Source organism: Delphinapterus leucas, chromosome 8 (genome assembly GCF_059928025.1).
Source record: "Delphinapterus leucas isolate spDelLeu-1000000601 "Yukka" chromosome 8, BTC_Dleu_Yukka2, whole genome shotgun sequence".
NCBI classification, from domain to species: domain Eukaryota; kingdom Metazoa; phylum Chordata; class Mammalia; order Artiodactyla; family Monodontidae; genus Delphinapterus; species Delphinapterus leucas.
The window spans coordinates 38,989,788-39,012,220 of record NC_143136.1 but is presented as its reverse complement, the minus strand read 5'-3'; the positions used below and the strand labels follow the sequence as shown (position 1 = coordinate 39,012,220).

Below are 22,433 nucleotides of genomic sequence, written 5' to 3'. Positions count from 1 at the left end.
AAGTTATTTTCAGACCCTACTTTTAATGCAAAAATAGACACAATCACCAATTTACCTGGTACTCCTGTCTTATTCTAGGAAGCGGTTGTGGTATGAGAATCTCCAGTTCAGATGCACTGTTCTTCAATGGGGAAAGGGGCCTCGTAAAGCTGTTCACCCACCCAGTGCCATCACTGCAATTTTTTTTTTTTTTTGCTGTACGCAGGCCTCTCACTCTTGTGGCCTCTCCCGTTGCGGAGCACAGGCTCCGGACGCGCAGGCTCAGCGGCCATGGCTCATGGGCCCAGCCGCTCCGCGGCATGTGGGATCCTCCCAGACCGGGGAACAAGCCCGTGTCCCCTGCATTGGCAGGCAGACTCTCAACCACTGCGCCACGAGGGAAGCCCCATCGTTGCAATTTTTAAGTGCTGGTTGAATGCATGAGTACAATCAAAGGCTACAAGACCATCTCTTTCCAGCAAAACTTCCAGGAAAGCAAGATGAGATGTGCTCAGTTGTCACGTGCTTTTGCTGTGAAGTGGGGCAGACTAGATTTAAGCTCCATGGTACATTTGGTGGCTGCAATTTCCTCTCCACTGTTCCCTTAACCCAGACATAGTTTGCCATGAAACTTCAAAGGTGCACAGAACTTTGGGCTGATTCTGGAATAGACTGAGTGAACACAGCAAGCTTGTCACTCCAGAACCACCCCCACCCTGTCCAGGCCTCTTCTGGACATGCAAACCCAGCCATGTCTTAGGACAAATCATTGTGGATTTCTAGGTACATCCTAGCAAACAACAATAATAGCAAGCATTTATGGAATGCCTACTAGGTACCAGGAACACATAGTAAATGCTTTAGAAATAGTCTCTAATGAATGCCACCGAGCTCTAAAACTGAGGTCAGTAGTGTTATTAGGTCCATTTTACAAATGAGGAAACTGAGACTCACAGAGAGAAAGTGATAACAACCAGGATTAAAGTCAGATCTGAATACACCCAAGCCCAAACCCTGTTATAATACACTGCCTCCCCAAATAACACTGTGAAAATGCCATGACCTCACTAATTAATAGGTGGCCAATGGGCCCACAGCAGCCTCAGTCACCATTAGGAGATTAGAAAAAATAAGCCAGAAAGGATGAATTTATTTCCTATTATTGGCATGAAAGATGGCTAGAGCCTATGAACAACAGACTGCTCAACAATGTCAGCATCTCTGTTTTCAGCCCCAGTGTTTAACCCTTACCTCCACTCAACTCCCAGGGCCCTGGACCCACTTGATGCTCCCACCACTCTGGCCCTCCAAGCCACGTTTCCTTGCCTTCCAAATATTGTAACAGTTGTCAGATACGCCACTTTAGCTGAACTCTAGATTCTGGTCCATCCACGTGTCACTGACACTCACTTGTGACAAACAGGCTACTTTCCTATGTAAAGGAAATCTGCTTCTCCACAGCACAAGCCTTTGTCATAATAGAACATAGATTTTCCCAAGATGATCATGAAAGAAACTTATAGAGTGGAGCAAGGGAGGTTAGATGAACATTAGAGCTTAGCCTTAAGGCCATCACATACATGTGCCCTTTCATGGGGATGCTGTTTCTTAAATACAAGTAGTTCAGCCAGTACCTCTTCACTCACAATAAACTACTGTATTGAGAAAGTACAGCCAGAGGACGATAGTGTCAGGCCTTGAAATTTACATATGCCGTTCCTTCCTCCAAACCACACCCTTGAAGAAAACACCGAAAAAAAAAAAAAATCCATAGCAACAAATAAAATGGTAAAGCACATTAATACCAATTTTGCATCCATATAACACCTTAGCATTTTCACCTACTATGCTATCATATAGGTGCTAGGCACTGGGAGACATATGCGAACAAGACAAACACAGTCCCTCCTTCTTCTTGCAGAGCTTCTATTTTAGAGAGAGAGAAACACTAAATAACAAATATAAAGTGAATTCTTTAGTTACTATTATGATACATGCTACAAAGGAAAAAGAGAAGGTGGTAAGGCAATGGATGATCTGGGGACATGACCCAGGCCAGAGAATAAGAGAAAGCTCCCTCAAGGAATCAGTGTGTGGGCTAAGTGGACCACTAGGAATTGGGGAGGGGAGGAGGGAAGAGGAGAGAGAGTTCATTCCAGACAGAAAAGCTGTGCTGAGGCCCTGTGGTAGGAAGCAGCATGGCCCTTTCAGAGACTGAAGGAAGACCAGTGTGACTAGAGCACAGAGGATGAGGGAAGGATGAGGCCATGGAAGGAGAACAGACTAGAAAATTTAAGCATCAGTGTATAGGGAGAGAAAAGGAAGCTTATGAATAAGGGAAAGGAGGGCTTCCCTGGTGGCGCAGTGGTTGAGAGTCCGCCTGCCGATGCAGGGGACACAGGTTCGTGCCACGGTCTGGGAGGATCCCACATGCCACGGAGCGGCTGGGCCCGTGAGCCACGGCCGCTGAGCCTGCGCGTCCGGAGCCTGTGCTGCGCAACGGGAGAGGCCACAACAGTGAGAGGCCCGCGTACCGCAAAAAAATAAAAATAAAAAAAGTAAGGGAAAGGAAATGTCCCTTTCCCCATCTCCTTAAGCTCTCCTTCTGAAAGCCCAACTGATTATCACATTCTCAGCATTCTGATCTATTGATCAACAAGGATGCTTGTGGGTAGAACTGTGATTTGTGGCTGCTGAATGAATTAACCATATAAATTAAAGACATCACTTAACTGAAGTAGCCTATTCCCCAAAGCTCACAGAATATTTATTAAGAATAAGGTAGAGAAGAGTAAAACACAATTCTTAGATTACAATACAGACTGACAATGGAAAACTCCAAGTGTTTCCTCCAGCTATCTTTATGCGGGCACCAAAAACACGAAGCAGAATCAAGGTTAGCACATCAGGAAGCAACAACCCTCTTCCTGAAAAGCCCATTATGAATTTCCTTTGTGTTTATGCATTTTGCATGCCTGTGAGTCTGACATCACTCATATGCATTACTGAAGTCTTGCAGCAAGGGTCTGCCTATCTGCTGCAGTTTGTATTGCCTGCTTTTTCTTCTGAAATTGTGTTCGTAAAGCAGCCAGATGAATACTCATTTCATCACCACTCTGTTTTCGGATTCCCAACATCTTCCAATGGAAATACACATTGGTTCGTGTGTAAATCAGAAAGCTTTTGAAAATAAATTTTAAAATGAGACAGCTGCTAAAAGATCAAGGGGAGGACGCTCAAAACTAAACTCAAGTAGATACACGTACATGAAACATGTTTGTTTTAAATTTATCTTAGAAAGTGGTATGCAATCAAATTCAATAAAAATACTAATGGCTATCACCTGTTATCTATTAAGAAACTTCTATGTGCCAGGCACACATTCCCTCATTTAATCCTCATAATAACCTTCTGGAATCGTCACTACAATCCCCATTTCACAGATTAAGAAAAATGGGGGATAGATGGATTGCATTACTTGCTAACACAAGATTAGCAGGAAACCAGCTGAATTTCAAATCTAGAGTTTGCATGACATCAGAGATTACCCACACATTTCCCACTGCTATACAAATTCCCCAGGTTACTGACTACCACTCACCAATGCCAAGAACTGTGCTCGGTATTTCAGAATCATTAACTGATTGAGTTCTCCCCGCAATTCTAAGAGGTCTTGTTATCCTTATGAGGAAACAGTTTGGAGAGGTCCAGTAACTTGATCAAGGGCACACAATGGCAAGGTTGAAAGGTCCAGAGGAAAATTTTCCAGTAGCCTGCATAATTTCACATCAGCAACATTCTTGTGGTATTCTGAGTTCAGTAGATACAAGTATGGACCTGTTACTTTCTTAGGGTTTTGCAGTTTTACCTGGGAAGTTATCATTATGCTTGGGAAGAGAGTGAAGTCCCCAAAGAACTGATTTTCTTATCTTAAGTGAATAAGGAAATCCCTTTATCACTGTCCATTCAAGACAAAATATCAGGATTATGATCTACTGCTTTCCTAAACAAGAATAAATGACCCTCACTCTTCTACTTCTAAAAGACAAATACACACACAGGATATAATGTGCCAAAAACTCTGAAAGGAATACACAAATAAGAATAAATGTGGTGGTGTTTGTTTTTTTTTTAGTAATTTCCACTACTGAACTAAAGATCCAGCTATAGCAGAGGCTCCTTTATTTGACTGATGTGTACCTTGAATAATATATTTAAGGATATATTATTTTTCCTTATGGGTGAATTTGGTATTAACACCTAAGAATATAATATTTTTCCTTAACAATAAATTTTGTATTAACCCCAGATTAATGTAAAGACAAGTGTTTTTAAATGAAATATTAACGTGGTTTATATACAATCCCACATGTCTCATTCAATTCATAACAACTGTTTAATTACATGGTTAATGGATTCTGTAGCTATGCTACTTTCCTTTTTTTTTTTTTTTGCGGTACGCGGGCCTCTCACTGTTGTGGCCTCTCCTGTTGCGGAGCACAGGCTCCGGACGCGCAGGCTCAGCGGCCATGGCTCACGGGCCCAGCCGCTCCGCGGCATGTGGGATCTTCCCGGACTGGGGCATGAACCCGTGTCCCCTGCATTAGCAGGAGGACTCTCAACCACTGCGCCACCAGGGAAGCCCCTATGCTACTTTTTATTCCAAATAAAATTATATTATATAAAGCAAGGTGAATTTAAGAATAGATTTTAGGTATGTAAAACTTTGAAAATAAAATGAGAAGGCTGTAAAATCATTACAGTAAAGAAGGATGTACAATTATTTTATTTGTGTATGTGTGTCCTTTGCTTCTGTCTGTAAAATGAAAACATACCTTTTTCCAGTAAGGCTTTGTATATGTCTGAGATAGCAATGAACCCAATAATATCCTGGAGATTCTCTGCTGAAAGCACATATATAGAGGCTCCAAAATATTCACATTAGTGGACATTTCAGAATTGGCATTTATAATATACCACCATAGTGTATGATACAGAATCGAATAACCACACAGATTACCACACCCTTAAAGAGTAGAGCTCAAATTCTATTGTGTATTAGAATCAACTGGTGAGACTCATGTTTAAAATTCAGACTATATTTCATAGAGCAAACCAGAGAAATTCTGATTCAGTAGGTATAAGATGGGTCTTAGAAGTCTTCATTTTTAAACAATTACCCGAGCTAATTCTGATATAGTTGGTCCTTAAACCACACTTTAAGAGACACTGACCTGGAGTCAAAATCCAACAGACCATATATTAAGGTATGTGTGTATATGAATGTCATATTTGATTTTGTAAATTCGTTTTAGTAGAAAACTCAAAGAGAGACATGCATCTTTGTACCTTTGCAGTGTTACCTACCCTAACAATTCTCATGTTGATTATTTCCAATCCATCTTAAGAAAAGAGGAAAACTATGTAAGAAGAAGACAAGAAAGTACAGGAAAAATGAAAGACGGGAAGGGACACTAACATGAGAAAAAAAGTTTTTGTCTGTATTTAAATCTAGAACAGTGCTCCTCAAAATACGGGCCATGGGCCAGCACTGGGCCATAAGCTGGCTGTTAATCACCTGAGAAAAGTACAGAAATTGAGCCCTTTAGAAACTTTTACAGAAATTTGTCAGAGTAATTTTAAGTCTGTTCAATCTAATAATAAAAATGTGGGCTTATATCCTGAGGATCTTGTTTTTTATTCAATTTCATTCTTCTAATAGTTTATTTTTATTCTGACTAACGAAAGATCAGTGTCTGTGATGGATCTGAACGACCATAGGTAATCTGAGAAACTCTGGCATACTATAGATGGAAGAATGAGCCATGCTTGGTCAGGCCAGGGAGCCTCTTAGCCCAGGGTTTGATATAAAAGTGGCTTTCTGTAATATCATTTCCAAAGGTTAGGGGCCAGAAATGATCTATTGAATGACTGTCTGAACTAATGTCTTCATCTTCTCATAATAACTCACTCTGAATCTGTCAGCAATACACCAATCTATGTGTTACGTGAATTGACCAACCATTTTTTTAGCTTGTACCACCTCTTAGAATAATATTTTAGTAAAATTTCCTAAAAGTTTACTTTCAACAGCAAAAAGCAACCCTTGTTTCACTTATTATAAATGTGTATCTTTCAACTTTCAAAGAAATCCTTGAGTTTTAATATTTGAGAATTCAATGATGAACTTTATCACTTGAGGGTATAGATATTATATCTATACAATATCTATACTCTGTCTGTGAATCTTTGTTGACATGAAACTATTGCTTCAGGCTATTCTCAAATAGCAGCCTAGCCATCTTAGCATTGGGCCCTATCAGCTAATGATTTTCATGATTTTTGGCAATGAAAACAGTAATAAGAAGCACAAAGTATCAGTACATTATTTCAGTCATAAGTACACAGACACAGATCTCATTTTGCAGTTTTCCTGCCTCCTAGTAAACCTTGAATAATAATTCTTTCTCTTGTTAGAGACCTGCATGCTAAACAGAATTGAAGTTAAATTGTAGACATATTTCTACAATTCCTGGCTCAGGTCAGTATTTCCCTTCATGCCTCCCTGCAGTTGCTACTTTTGCTCTACCAGTGTTGCCAAAAATAACTTTTTCCTCTTCCAAGTTAAACACGGTGTTTATAAAAGGTGGGGATGGAGAATCTGGGAGCATGAATCTGTACACACAACAAACAAACTCACAATAATAGCAACAGCACTCCTAGCTGCCAAGATTTCTAGCCAGGAAGAATGAAAAATGAGGTTTTTTTTCTACTAAATAATTATACCTCCTTTTTAAAAGAGAATAAAGCCAAGCTTTAAATATCCAAGTTTGTTCTGTGATGCTTAAAAGTTATGTCACACACTAAGTTTGTTCATTATGTTTTCTTAACATTTTTTAATCCAATTTAAGACATTTTTTCACATAGTCAGTTTAGTCAGTTCATATGACTAAGAACTCTCTGACAGCTTGAAGGCAGTACAGAATAGCACTGGTTCTGCAGCCAAAATGGACACCTATTAGCTGTGTGACATTGGCCAAATGAGTAACCTACAAACTTTAACTCACTCATTTATAAGATGGGGATAGGGACTTCTCTGGTGGCACAGTGGTTAGGACTCCGTGCTCCCAATGCAGTGGGCCGGGGTTCAATCCCTGGTCAGGGAACTAGATCCCATATGCGAGCTGCAACTAAGAGTTTGTATGCCACAACTAAGGAGCCCACCAACCGCAACTGAGGAGCACATGCATGTGCCACAGCTAAGGAGCCTGACTGCCGTAACTAAGAACCAGTGCAACCAAATAAATAAATAAAATATTTTTTTAAATGTTTAAATAAATAAAATGGGGATAATAACAATGTACAACCAGCATGATTTTGAGAGCACTGTAAAGCTACATAAAGCAAGGAGACAGTGTGCCTGTGTGACTATCAGTAACTCTCAGATTCTAGTGTTGTCTTTAGGCTCAATAGAGAAGATCTAAATCATTGGACTATTTGGAGAAGTTTTCGGAATTCTACTTCTGTGGCAAATATGAATACTAAGTAGATTAATGACAGTCCACCAAGAAGGCAACTGGCTAGATGAACTGACCTCAGAAGTCACTTGGATCTAGGTTATCTAACATGATTCAACCAGGCTTAAATTCAATACTTTTATTAAAATTCAAGTAACATTGTTGGAGAAAAAGAATTGCCTTTAACTAAAGGAATTATAATTATGTTAATTCTTTTTATTGTATTACATACATTTGCTTCAGCAATCACTTTGGGAAAGGTTAAGTGGAGTAGATAAAACTAAAATCATAAGACATCTTTGTAAAAATAGATGGCATTCATCCAAAATGCCTTTCCTGGAACAAATTGTAACAACTTGATTCACTGCCACCCTTCCCTACAAAGCTATATTTAAGGATCTGTAAGCATTTCCCTTATAAACTGCTATCATCAGGATTTGTAATTTTACCTTCTAATCTGTTTTAGAGTTTATGTTTAAACAACTCAATCTTAAAAAAAAGCTATTGTTTTTTAAATTTAAAAACTTCCTTCAGTAAAGAATAATAGTACAAGGTTGGGGTGTGGGGGGGAATCACCAGGAAAGTAAGGATTATTTTACACATGAAAAAATGGTTTAATAAGAAAAATAATATGCATGTTCAAGAAATACGTGCCACCAAAGATTATATAAATTCAGTGGTCACTGTGTCATGATCTGTAATAATTAGAAACTAGATTAAGTGTCCAAAAAAGATGAATAGGTAAATTATGACACAGCCATATTATAGAATATTACGTAGTCATTACACTATGTTCCCAGATAATTTTGAATGACATGGGAAATGGTCATGATATAATAAGTGGAAAAATGTACTGCAGAGTTATATGTATAATATGAGCTTAATTGACCTTAAACATACGTGTGATATTTATAAAAATAAAATTGTAAAAGGAATATGCCAAAATGTTCAGAGTAATTATTGCTTGGCAGGAAGACTTAAGTGTTCCTAATATTCTTCTATATTTTCTACAACTTGCATTACTTTAATAATCAGAAAAGAGAGGCTTCAATCTGGCTTAGAGAAATACAGAAACAGTAATAAATAAAAAAATAAAGTTTCCCTTGCAAACCTATCTATCCTGACACTTGAAAATATTACTTATAGTGTGGATTTAAGTACTCATTCAAAAGGAGTTGTTATTTATCAAGTGGAGTTGGCCAAAAAAGTGACCTTGTAGCTAACCACACATTATCAATACACCATACGTCTCAAGATACTAAAAAACACAAGTATCATTCATCATAAGGACACCTCCAGGGGACAAAACACAAATTCAAGATACATCTGGTAAAGGAATTGTAAAAAAAAAAAAAAGTTGAAGTGAAAGATGGCACACAAAAACTAGTTTAAATCTGAGTTTAAAATTGTATTCAAAACTCCAAGTACTGAATAGTCATCAACTCAAAGAGATCTGCTCCAAATGGAATTATGACATCAATTTAAATCAAACATAAATACCCAAATAATTCAGATTCCCAGGCTATTTCACAGTCTCCAACTTCCACTGTAAACACAGGCCCGTGTGCGTGCGCATGTGCACACACACCCCCCACACAGAAAAATCACAGTACAATCAACCATTGTAAACATTCATGGCCATAAATATCATTTCCAGTTTCTCTTTAAAGAAACCTGAATAAATTCTACCAGAAAAACAAGTTTTACTTTTTTCATCAAGATGACATTTTTTAAAACTTATATATCCATTATGTATCAGCTACTATGCAAAATATTTTCACATAAGCTCTTTTTTTCATCTTGTCCTCTTATACCACTGTTAGAAAATCTGGTCCACGTGGATACAGTCATATCCAATCCCCTCTATCAGTCTATGTTATCTGAGATAAGGACATAGAAGATACTTTATTAATCTTCATATTCCAAAAATTATCCAGTTCTGGGAAACATCCAATACATGTTTTTGATTAAATGAGTAAGAACAGATTCTCTATCCTAGTTTTTATTTCCCTCAAACTTTATTTCAAACATCATTAAGTGTGAAGCACTTTATAACTTACTGGTCTCCAAATGTATGTATTTAGGAGCAACCGTTAAAATAAAAATTTGAAGAGATACTAATACTGGAACAGACACAAAGCCACATCTAAATAATCTCCTTATACTGACAAGTAAATATGAAGAGTCTGACAACAAAACATAAATCCAAATAGTTTTCATTCTTTAGGGGAAAAATACATAAAAGTTACAAACTCTATAAAAACTACTCTTTGAAGATGCTCAAATTTCATAAGCGGGCCAAGGAAGTTTTAATAACATTACTCTCTAAGTCAAATGGAAACCAACTTGGTTGAAGCTACACACTTAGTTTGTGCCAAGGAGAAGTAGCTTGGACATTCGTGATAAAACAATAAATAAATTCTTAGAACCTTGAAGAGAGAGAAAGAGAGTCTCAAATATAACCTAAGAGGAAACTTACATTATGGCCACTTTTAATTCTTTATGTGCTTAAGTTTATGTACATGGAACAATTGCATTCCCTACCTAAGCTGGTAAAAATTATCTTGGTGTAGATTCTTCTAAATGGCATCGGAATAGTTAATTCACAAATGAGGCAAAGCTTCCATTTCGCAAATTGATCATGCAGTAACAATTGTAACATCTGAAAGGGCTTAGAATAAGCTTTTCTCCCCATTTCTTGCCAGTAAATCAAGTCAATAAGACTAAATCAAAAGTAGAATATGTGGACCAACCAAATAAAATACAAAAGAGGAAAGAAAATGAAGAAGAAGGATATTTTTTGTTGGCACAAGTCTACTTGGATGCATTCTCACATAGCGTTTTTACAATTCTTTAAAAAACATTTTCCATTGCTAATTCTGTGTTCAGATGACTTTTCCACTCATTACTCTGAGAGTAGCAAGTCACACATTCCTCCTTTTTTGGGTTGTGGGTCAGTGAGACTGCCATAAGTATAGCAGAGCAGTTAAGAGCCCAAGGTCAGGAGTCAGGTTGTTCCTGAGGAGCAAGGAGAGAATATAGTGAAAGAAACCAGACAAAAGGGACTTCACTTTTGTGGTGCAGTGGTTAAAAATCTGCCTGCCAATGCAGGGGACACGGGTTCGAGCCCTGGTCCGGGAAGATCCCACATGCTGCGGAGCAACTAAGCGCGTGTGCCACAACTACTGAGCCTGCGCTCTACAGCCCATGAGCCACAGCTACTGAGCCTGCGAGCCACAGCTACTGAGCCCACGTGACACAACTAGTGAAGCCCACGCTCCTAGAGCCTGTGCTCCGCAACAAGAGAAGCCACCGCAATGAGAAGCACGCACACCACAACGAAGAGTAGCCCCCGCTCACTGCAACTAGAGAAAGACTGCGTGCAGCAGTGAAGACCCAATGCAGCCAAAAATTTAAAAAAGAAGAAAAAAAAAAGAAACCAGAAAAAAATGAAATACTCTATATAATTGGTTTGTACAGTATGAAAACAGGCAAAACCAACCTATAGTTTTAGAAGTCAAACCCAAGGGGAATTATAACTGGAAGGGAACATGAGGATGACTTCTGGGGTGCTGAGAAGTTTCTATATCTTGATCTAAGCGGTAGTTATAAGAGTGTGTACCTATGTAAAAATTGATTATTCTGTATATTTAGAATTAAGGCACCATAAGGACCTTCCTAAATATGTGCTAATTCCCCCAAAAAACAATATAAAAGGCATGACTAATGTATGGCGTTAGAAGTCAAGACTTTAAGCTGCCTTTAAAAAGGGATGTGATTGGCGGGACTTCCCTGGTGGTCCAGTGGTTAAGACTTCTCCTTCCAGTGCGGGGGGTGCAGGTTCGATCCCTGGTTGGGCAGCCAAGATCCCACATGCCTCACAGTCAAAAAACCATAACATAAAACAGCAGGGATACTGTAAAAAACTCAATAAAGACTTTTAAAATGGTCCATATAAAAAAAATTTTTTTAAAGGAATGTGATTGGAAAAGGCAGGAGAGGGACTTCCAGAATGATGGAAATACTTGGTTTCTTGATCTGAGTGCTGTTGCCATAAATGCGTTCACTTTGAGACAATTAAGCTGTAAACTTATTACTTTTCTTTTCAGTATGTATGCTATACTCCAATTTTTAAAAAAAGTGGAGAGGAGGTATTGCTCTATATTAAAAGTGCCATAATAAATAAATTGTTTACTGAATTTTGTTTTAAGTAAACCAACTGATTTTTAAGAAACAGTGCAATTTTAATATTGGATAATACTTGTGTATCATAATAAAAACATTGTAGTTGTATAAGAAAATGTCTCTATTTATTAGAAGTTTATAGGGATGAAGCAGTTCTCATGGGTGGCCACTGAAGTCTATGCTAAGTTAGCTTAGTGGTCAGATAACAATTGGACAGAGATTTGTCTAAATGCCTTTGGCCAGCAAGTCTCCCAGCCTTTGCTAATGGGCTCTACGTGTATGATGGATCGCACCTTCAACACTCTAGCAGCTTAGAGCACTGTAGCTTACACTTCCTGCTTGCACAAAGTCTCAAGATCAGTGAGATGAGAGAAATGAGAGCCTTCTCAGGTCTTTGCTGGGCATAACACAGCCCTACATACGTGTGTGGCCTTCTAGAGTCCCTAGAATATATCAAAGTTTTTCAAAGTCCTGCATATTATCCTTTTACATTCTTTTGGCCAGCCCTTTGTGTGCCCCAAGCAGTATTGCCACCTCAGGCAGCTATGATGTGAAACAGTTGTCTGTGATTATTTTTGACAAATGTCTTGGAGATAGGCTATTTGCACAGAGCAAGCTCTGACCCAGGTCAAATAAAGAGAAATCCTATGATTGGGGCTCTTCCAGGGGCTGCCAGACATGTCAAGTAGTGACAATTCTCTAAGCATGAGGCTTTTGGGGGATCTGGGAACACATTTTGCCTGTGTTCGTGGCTATTAAGTCGTTGATTTTCTAAGCTACCATGGTCACAAGGCTCTTGGTTTCCAAAACTACCGTGGAGCTGGGGAGAGGGAGATAGAAATAAAGTAAGTCAAAATACCATAAAGTCAAAACCTGCTATTCTAATTGAGATTCAACCGTTTCTTGAATAAATGCTCCTCCTGTACTTAAAAGCATTCTGTTGATTTCCAGAATGCTGAAAAAGTTAAGTTTGAAAATTTTCTCCAGTGTTGTCATTGACTTTTAGAGGAGTAGACTTTTGAAGATCCTTACTTTACCATTCAGAACTGCTTCTCCTCACAAGGATCTTTTGAAGGTAACATTAGGGGTTTTCCTATTGGACTTCCAGTTCAACTAGCTGCCATTTTCAATAAGCATTTATGCTTAGAGCATGATACTCAGGAAAGTCAGGAGTCCCTTACAGACACTGTTCTGTGACCACAAACTTCACTGATAACATGGTTATCATGTCACTGATTCTAAAAATCGGTTCAGCAGAAGTCATCCCTCCTAGTGGAAAAACAAGTAAGTATAACATGCCCTTCTGACCATGTGGGCTATTACAGTAGTTTCTATTAAAGTTTTATTTTCATTCATAATGCTTTTGCACCTTAGTTGTTAACAAGTTGTAAATCAGTAAAGAAAAATTAACTAAATGTCCATACAAAATCCTCACTAAAAATGAATCAACAATGGAATTTTCAAGGTGGTCACTAGTTTCTCATAGTGTAAGGGATTATAAAGGGACAGGTTCCGGTCTATTAATAGGCAGAAAGTGTTTCTTATGTCAAAATAAGTAAAAGCAGAGAAGTTCTGGGAAGTCAGGAAGCAGATACTTACCTCCTACCAGGAGGGCAAAAGTTTCCCAGAAACCAGACCCAGCTGGGGTTGGAAGGGTCATTATGCTAAGGCTCTCTGTAAACCATGATTTGGAAACTTACAGTGAAATAAAGAAGTGAGCTTTCCTAAACTGCCAGGAGTGCACCACCTAATGCAGGGCATGGCCAACATTAGTTCTTTAACTAGTTTAAACTGAAATAAAATTAAACATAATATTATACAAGACAAAACAATAAAGTTCCTTAAGAGTTAAGATTGAAAAGAGGTAAGTGAATGAACCACAATATTCCCCTTTATGGTTAGGAGCATACCTTAAATAAGCTTTTCTTAACCTCAAATCCATGGATCCTTAAAGGTAGATTTTTGAAGATGCTAAAATCCATAAAATAGTAAGCAAACTTTATATGTATGTATACATTTTATTTTTCCTGTAAAGAGAGCCCATAGCATTCATCACACTCTCAAAGGATTAATTATAAGTCCCATAACAGTAAATGCATCACAGATTGTACCCAGCAGCATATTAAAAGGATTGTACACCATGGCCAAATGGGATTTATCTCAGGGATACAAGAGTGGTTTAACACACAAAACTCAATGAATGCAATATACCACATTAATAGAATGAAAAGGGGAAAGACATTTCAATTGATGCAGTAAAAAAAAATCTGAAACAGTCTAACCCTTATGGCAAAAATACTTAACAAACTAGGAATAGAAGGGCATTTGTGAAAAACTCACAGCTAACATATGCACTGGTGAAAGACTGAAAGCCTTCTCCTTAAGATTAGGAATAAGACAGGGATGTTTGATTTTGCTACTTCTGTTCAACACTGTACTGGAAGTTCTAGCCAGAGCAATTAGGCAAGAAAGAGAAATAAAAGGTATCCAAATTGAAAAAGAAATAAAACTATCTCTATTCACAGATGACATGATCTTATATAGAAAATCCTAAAGAATCCACAAAAAACTATTAGAGTTAATAAATGAATTCAGCAAAGTTTAAAGAATGCAAAAATTAGTTGTATTTCTACACACTAGCAATAAACATGCAAAAAGGAAATTGAGAAAGCTATTCCGTTTACTATAGCATGCAAAAGAATAAAATACCTAAGAATAAAGTTAACCAAGCAGGAGAAAGACTGGTACACTGAAATCTATACAACATTACTGAAAAAAATTAAAGAAGACCTACAGATTCAATGCAACCACTATCAAAATTCCAATTGCCTTTTCTTAAAGAAATGAAAAGACTGATTTCAAATTCATCTGGAATTGCAAGGGCCCCTAAACAGCCAAAACAATCTTGAAAAAGAACAAAGTTGGAGCCTTATACTTCTTAATTGAAAATTTACTACAAAGGCTACAGTAATCAAAATAGCATGGTACTGGCATAGGGATAGACACACAGACAAATAGAATAGAAATAAACCCATATATTTATGGTCAATTGATTTTCAGTAAGGGTCCCAAGACTGTCTAATGGGAAAAGAACAGTCTCTTCAACAAATGGTTCTGAGATAAATGGATTTCCACATGCAAAAAAATGAAGTTGGACTTCTATCTCCCAGAGGTTGCAAGGAACGAAGTTGGACTCCCTTTCTCTTAGAAGAAAACACAGGGGTATGATTTTGTGACCTTGGATTTGGCAAGGGAATCTTCGTAATGGCAACAAAAGCACAAGCAATAAAATTAAAAATAGATAATTTGAACTTCATCAAAATTAAAAACTTTTGTGCTTCAAATGACCATCAAGAAAATGAAAAGACAACCTACAGAATGGGAGAAAATATCTGCAAATCATGTATCTGTTAAGACTCTAGTATCCAGAATATATAAAGAACTCTTACAACTCAACTACAAAAAAGATAATCTAATTTTAAAATGGGCAAAGGATTTGAATAGACATTTCTCCAGAGAAGATATACAATTGGCCAAGAAGCATATGAAAGGATGCTCAACATCATTATTCATTAGGAAAACGCAAATCAAAACCACAATGAGGGCTTCCCTGGTGGCACAGTGGTTGAGAGTCCGCCTGCCGATGCAGGAGACAGGGGTTCGTGCCCGGGTCCGGGAAGATCCCACATGCCGCGGAGCGGCTAGGCCCGTGAGCCATGGCCGCTGAGCCTGCGCGTCCGGAGCCTGTGCTCCGCAACGGGAGAGGCCACAGCAGGGAGAGGCCACAACAGTGAGAGGCCCGCGTACCGCAAAAAACAAACAAACAAAAAACACAATGAGATACTTCATACCTACTTGGAAGGCTATAATAAGTATTGGCAAGGATATGGAGAAATTGGAACCCTCATACATTACTGAGAATGCAAAATGGTACTCCTGCTGTAGAAAAGTCTGGAGGTTCCTCAAAAAGTTAAAGAAATACCATATGAGCTAGCAATTTCACTTACAGGTGTGTAAGAATAGAAAATAGGTATTCAAACAAATAATTGTACATGTATGTTCACAGCAGCATTACTCACAGAAGCCAAAAGGTTGAAAGAACCCAAATATCCATCAACAAGTTAGTTAATGAATAATGTGGTATATACATAAAATATAATGGAATATTATTCATTCATGAAAAGAAATGAAGTACTGATAGATGCTACAACATGGAGGAACCACAAAAACATTATCCTAAGTGAATGAAGCCACTTTTAAAAGGCCATATGTTGTATGATTCCATTTATATAAAATATCTAGAATAGATTAATCCATAGAGACAGAAAGCAAACTGGTGGTTGCTGAGCTGGGAGTAGGGGTATTGGGAAATGACAGCTTAGTGGCTGTGGAGTTTTCTCTTAGGGTGATGAAAATGTTTTGGAGCTTGATATATGTGATGGTTGTATAAAATTATAAATAACTAAATGCCACTGAACTACTATACACTTTGAATGGTTAATCTATGCTATGTGAATTTTCCCTTAATTGAAAAAATGAGTAATTGCATTAATTATATACATATATATAATTTTATACATTATATATGTATTCATCACAGCATTATTTATTTGTAATAGGAGAAAACTGGAGAAAATTTAATCTCCATCAGGTGTACCTGTTAATAAATTACGTTACATCTCAACAATAAAATAGTATGTAAATATGTAAGAATGGGACTCTATGTATTGACATGGAAAATCAGAAAAATACGTTAAGTGAAAACAATCAAGGTGTAGAAGGGTGTTATTTTGCTACTTTTTATAGCAGAAGAGGGGGAAATTTTTTAAAATATGTATTTGCATTTGCTTGTATATATGTATGTATGTATATGTGTGTATACATATGTATACACACACGCACTAGAATATATATCCACCCATATACAGTATATGGAAACTCTGAAAGGATAAACCTGAAACTAATAAGCATTGTTACCTGTTGGGAGGAAAGGAGAAATCTGGAAATGCAAAAGAGGTTAAAGGGAGACTTTTTCCTTTTGCATTTAAAGAAACTTTTGAGCCATGTGACTAAATCACTTAGTTCAAAAAGGTGTTTGTTACATGGTTATTCAAATATGGCAAAAGACTCTATGATAAGATATTTTAACACAACTATTTTAAATAAAATTATAAACTAGAGATATTTACAAATTTTACAAATCACTGTAGTCAAGAGAGTTGATGAAGCCCGAAAGGATGGAACGAGAGTCTGTCCACGTGATGGGGCACTGTGTTCTCCGTCTGGTAGCAAGAGATGCTTTGCCTTCATTTATAAATAATCTGGCTTTAAAAAGAGATCTATAACAGTGGACTCACAGGGAAACTGCGCTTCCGCCTTGCTTCACAATCACAGTCCTAAACCAGGGTAGTTGACATGATCCCGCTGTATTTTAAATATGTAATTGGCTTCAATATTAAAGAATTATATTGCAGATGGTAGCGGGCTTATAAGTAATTTTTACTTTATTCTTTATATTTCCTGTATTTTCCACATTTTTCACTGAGCTTAATCTTAACGATCAGGGATAAAACTATATTTTTTTATAAGACAGATAACTCTAGAGGCAGTATGCAGGAGGAACTGTAGCAGGAAGAGATTGGCAGCAGGAACCTCAGTCAGAGTGCTGGAAAGTAAGGGGAAAGATGACAAGGATCTATATAAAAGGAGAGGCAGTCGGGGTAGAAATAGGTAAGGTGAAGAGGTGGACTGACCAGGTTAACTGGATAAAGTAATGAAGAAAAATTTAAGAATAAGTCTTAAATTTCTGAGTTGAGTAACTGCCACCAGCAGTATTAGAGAAAAGAAGAGGTGGGCTGCTTGCAGGACCACAGATGGAGGCAAGTTCAGTTTGAGATTAGTGAGTTTGAGGAGTCTGGACCCATTCCGGTAAAGATGTCAAATCAACACTGGAAATACAGCAAAGGCACTCAGAACCAGAAGGAGGACTGGCGAATTAGGTGCATGGCTGTTAGTTGAAGCCATAAGAATGGATGAAATTGCTCAGAGTTCCAAGAGCAAAATTAGAAGAAAATGGGATAGGATAAAAGCCAGGAGAACACCAGGATTTAAGGTGAAAAGAAACAGTAAAGGAAAAAATAGAAATAAATGTAGGCAGGTAACTAGGAAAGAATGAACTTATTTTCAAGAAAGAAAATGTAAGATCAACATCATCAAATCCTTCAAAGATTAAAGGATAAAGCCTGAAAAATGTCATTGCATTTGGCAATGACAAGGTCCCCAGTGAGTTTAGTGGGAGCAGAAACAGTTGTGTTGGACTTAGGAGCTAGACTGGTGTGGGTTGTGGAGTGAAATGGAAGGTGAGTATTCCAACCATTCAAACCTAATCATTCACACTGTATATACACCATTCATTTAAAATCTTTAATAACTGAGACTGGAAACTATATTCTCTTTTTATTTGATGGCCAAAGGTTAAACAGTTTAGTACAATGGTTAAATATATTCCCCGTGTCCAAGTCCTGTTTCTATCACTTACTGCTTGTGTGACTTTGGACAATTTTACACCTCTGTGCTCCAAAATCCTCATTGGTAAAATGGGGGTGGGAATTGTACAATTTCAAGAGATTGATGAGGATCAGATGAGGTAACTCATGCAAAGTAAATGGCTTAGTGTCTGCTCACCCAAGATTCAGATGTTATATTTCCTAACTCTTCTATCTGTACAAAACCCAAAAGAAATTAAATCTGGATCTCCCCAACTGAAGTTCTGATTATTTAAAAATAACAGTCTCATTCAGGACTACTCATTAAGCTTTCTCATTCACTGGACAATGAATATTCATTGAGCCTCTGCCATGGGCCAAATACGTGCTGGATCCCAGGACAAAAATGATTAAGGTTTGGTCCCAACTCTCACAGGCCAGAGGAGGAAATGGCTCCATTGAAAAAAAATCATTAATATATATTTCTTTGTGTTAAAAAAAATCACAAGTTGGCAAGTAAAATTACAGAAGAGTTATTATAAGGGTTACTTTTAAGGATTGTGAAGAAGCAACAAGAGAACACAAATTTATAAGTATTTACACAATGAAGTGGTGAAAACAACACTTGAAATACCCTGCTTTAGTACTTCTTACAGTCCTTCATTACAATGTCCTGAGCTAAGATTAAAAAAAAACCACAATGCTCAACTGCCAGTTGATTAATTTCTTCTGCATGCTTTATAAAATATTAATCAGTTGTTCTAAATACCTGTGTTTAACCTGTTTTATTCTTCTCTGTATTTCTTAACAACTTCCTGACACTAACAGTAAGTCTCCTGAGTCACCTGTTGGCTGGTTTCTTTTCTGTACCCCATATGCAATAATCACATGGAACCTCATTAAGATGTAAAAGCCTTCTCTGCCTTAGAAATAACAGCTCATTTACTTAATCAGAATATAAAAGCTATAGTTACTTAATGAAGAGTATTCAATAAACTACTGAAAATGGGATTAAAGCAAATCTTTTAATATGATCTCAGTAGAAAGAAATGAATGTTTCCTTCTGTAAAACACCTTCCTGAGATCCCGTATCATTAGTCACCACTCTCCCCTAACATCCTATAAGCTGATACTATAACCTGCTAGCAAAAGAGCATTCTATTCACCTGGGTAGGACTCTAAAGACTTAGGCTGCAGGTCTTAGAAGATCATTTTTGTGATCTGGGGCTAGTTCTTTAATTTCTCCGGAACTTCAGTGAAGGAGGACTGAAAACACCTGTTCAGTTAGTCAAGGTTGTCAAACAAAATACAAGAAAGTTTTTGCCCAAGTGCTCTTCAAATTGTCAAGTGCAATACTAATGTGAAGTATTTTACTGAAATGTAACTCACCTGCATTAAAATACCAGCTTTAGTAGATGAGTTTTGTTTTCTTAATTACTTATTTCAAATTAGTCCAAAGGAAACTAACCTGATTGGAAGCCTATCTCTAAATAGCTACTAAATTATGCTTCATTTAATATAAAATACCTCACTTAATGTGGAAAATGTCAGGACAATGTAGAGCTGTGTATCCTGAACTTCTTCCCACTAATATATACAAATGTGCCACCTCCACCCCCATCCTCAAAACTTTTTGGAAAGAAGAAACACAGCTTATACCCTTATGAAGAATTGGACTAAGGAGAAAGTAGAATGACAAAATTCATTCAACAATTATTTACTGAGTGCCTACTTTGTGCCAGGAACAATTCTAAGCCCTTGGGATACATAAGTGAACTAAACAAATAAAAAACTCTTGTCCTCATGGAATTTACATTCTAGCAGGAGATGGAAGGGAGAGATAGACAATAAACAAAAAACAAGGCAAGTTAGAGAGGGTATTGGAAGGTGTAAGTGTTTTGGGGAAATAGAACAGGTTAGAGGTTCCAGAGGAGGAAAGCAGGGTAGACTCCATTCAGAAGGTGACATTGGAGCAAAGAATTGAGTAAAGTTCTTGAGTTGGTCTCTGTGTTATGAGCACAGAGAATGAATGTGCAAAGGCCCTAATGCAGGAGCTTGCCAGAAAATGCCTGAGGAGCAGCAAGCAGATAAAAGGAAAATTTTGAAGATTTAAAAGGAACAGAGATATACAAAACAGAAATAGACCCACGGACATAGAAAGCAAACTTACGGTTACCAAAGGGCAAAGGGAGGGAAGGGATAAATTAGGAGTTTGGGATTAACACATACACACTACTATATACAAAATAGATAACCAACAAGGACCTGCTGTATAGCACAGGGAACTATATTCAATATTTTGCAATAACCTATAAAGGAAAAGAATATGAAAAAGAATATATATATGTGTGTATATATGTATATAACTGAATATATATATAACGGAATCACTTTGCTGTATACCTGAAACTAACACAACATTGTAAACCAACTATACTTCAATTTAAAAAAAAGAAGAAAGAAAAGGAACAGAGAAATTAAGAGCAATGTAAAGAAAGAGACCAACTGTCTGAATTGGCTTTTCCTATAGTCATTGTGTACAGTGTTGATTTCTCTCAGTTGGTAGGCTGGGCACCCCAGTACTGCAAGTTAGGAAAAAGGCAGGAAAAATCTCCTTTACCTTCTGTGTTCTGAATCTCTTTTCAAGCAAAATGAAGACCTCAGGGCCAAGACAGTCTCCTTCCTAGGCAGTGTTTTTCAAATATGACTAATGAACAGATTCCTTATATAAAAAGAAAAAAAATTCTGGCATGATTCCTAGCATAGATAAGTAATTTTTGTTATAATATGAAATATATACAAATGTATAACTAAATGCCAATAGTGCCAAACAAATTTATACAACAAAAAAAATGCATTAAGTACAAGCAAAACTAGAAAACAAATAAAATTCTCATTTACTGTTACTGACGATGGTGTTTGCTGGAACTATAATGAGCCCCTAACACTGACTACTAACAGCAGAAGTTAGTTTGAGTTCATCGTGAAAATAATGCACGATGCTGGGAAATGACTCAGTTCTTCTCATTTTTCTTTATTAAAGCTACTGTGAAATCTTTGTTTTGGGCCCTTTCTTGGCACAAGTACATCACAGACATGTTAAACTTACCTTTTATCTTTCTCATGGTGACAGCAACATTTAAGCACAAATGTTATAAACTGATGATCTCAATGAGTCAGAATATGTTTAAATACTTTGGAGGGATGATCCCTGGAACAAAAACACAAAACTTAAAATTCCTTGTAAAAAAAACACCCCTGAGGATACGCTTACATGTGTCCGGGGATGGGGATCTTGTGGCCGTATTTCAGCCAATAGTAGAGAAGAGACCACTGAGGTGTGTGTGGTGTGTGACACAGGAAAGAGAATAACAGGCCAGATTAGAGCATTTGTCTTCCTTGCTGTGACTTTGGGGATATCATTTGGCAACTTCCTTATTTCACTGAAGAGTAGCAGCAGTAGATCATTTGTATCCAATTTGAAGCCTTCCGTTCATCTTAAACAGGGTTTATGAACACTGAGTGATTAAGAACCATTCCTTAAAATACAATTTTATTATTCTTATTGTACAAAAAGGTCATTTTCTAAAGACTGATTTTTTGCTTTTTCATGACTTTCTTTAGGTATATGGATTTAACGATTTATATAATGTGTACTACCTGTCATCCATTGTTCAGGGTATTTTATAAATATAAATTAATTTAATCCTAACAGCAAACCTATGAATTAGATGCTATTATTCTTCCCATGTTTTGAGGGTGAAAACGGAAGCACAGAGGGACTATATAACATGCCCACAGGCACAAAACCGATTAGCAGCAGGGCCATGATTCAATCCAGCTGCCTGGCTTCAGAGTACATGAGTTTCACTACCAGGCTATGCTATCTTATATTGACTTGTGGGCCTTAAACATACACCTATTTTCTTTATCCTTAATGTATTTATAGCATCTAATCATATGTATGATGTTCAATATATAAGAAACCTAGAAAAAGGTAATGAGGATTGAATTTTTCTGGGTATCAAAAGCAAAATATTGTGGCAGTTTTGCAGAAGTGAAACCATTAGGGTTACTGGATGTGTTTACTTCTCAGACTCGAGTCACTATCTACAGAGCTGCCTTTTGATTATTATGTACGTTTGCTTTTGTTGGCAAGCAAGACTAGCACTGGGGACGTGGCTACTGCCACAATGAAGAGTGCCTCTGTGAAAAATGCAGCAGAAGTATAAACCTCTCTACGGGATAACCTTTACAGGCAACAGGA

The 22,433-nt window shown here is 37.4% G+C and overlaps 1 protein-coding gene across 9 annotated transcripts in view; it reads right to left on the bottom strand.

Annotated features, from left to right (window-relative positions):
- HECW2 (HECT, C2 and WW domain containing E3 ubiquitin protein ligase 2) overlaps positions 1–22,433 on the bottom strand; it is a 456,160-nt gene that overhangs the window by 211,812 nt on the left and 221,915 nt on the right. The window contains exons 2-3 of one of the 9 annotated variants that reach the window (XM_089915963.1): positions 21,276–21,377; positions 20,787–20,888 (exon numbers count right to left, since the gene is read on the bottom strand). The exons of 7 other annotated variants lie outside the window; for them this stretch is intronic. Coding sequence is in view for 1 of the 2 variants with exons in the window: in XM_089915962.1 (XP_089772088.1) it covers positions 21,276–21,291 (16 nt within the window). In the remaining variant the exon portion in view is untranslated. The remainder of the gene's footprint in view (positions 1–20,786; positions 20,889–21,275; positions 21,378–22,433) is intronic. One more of the 9 variants, XM_089915962.1, reaches the window with a different exon arrangement.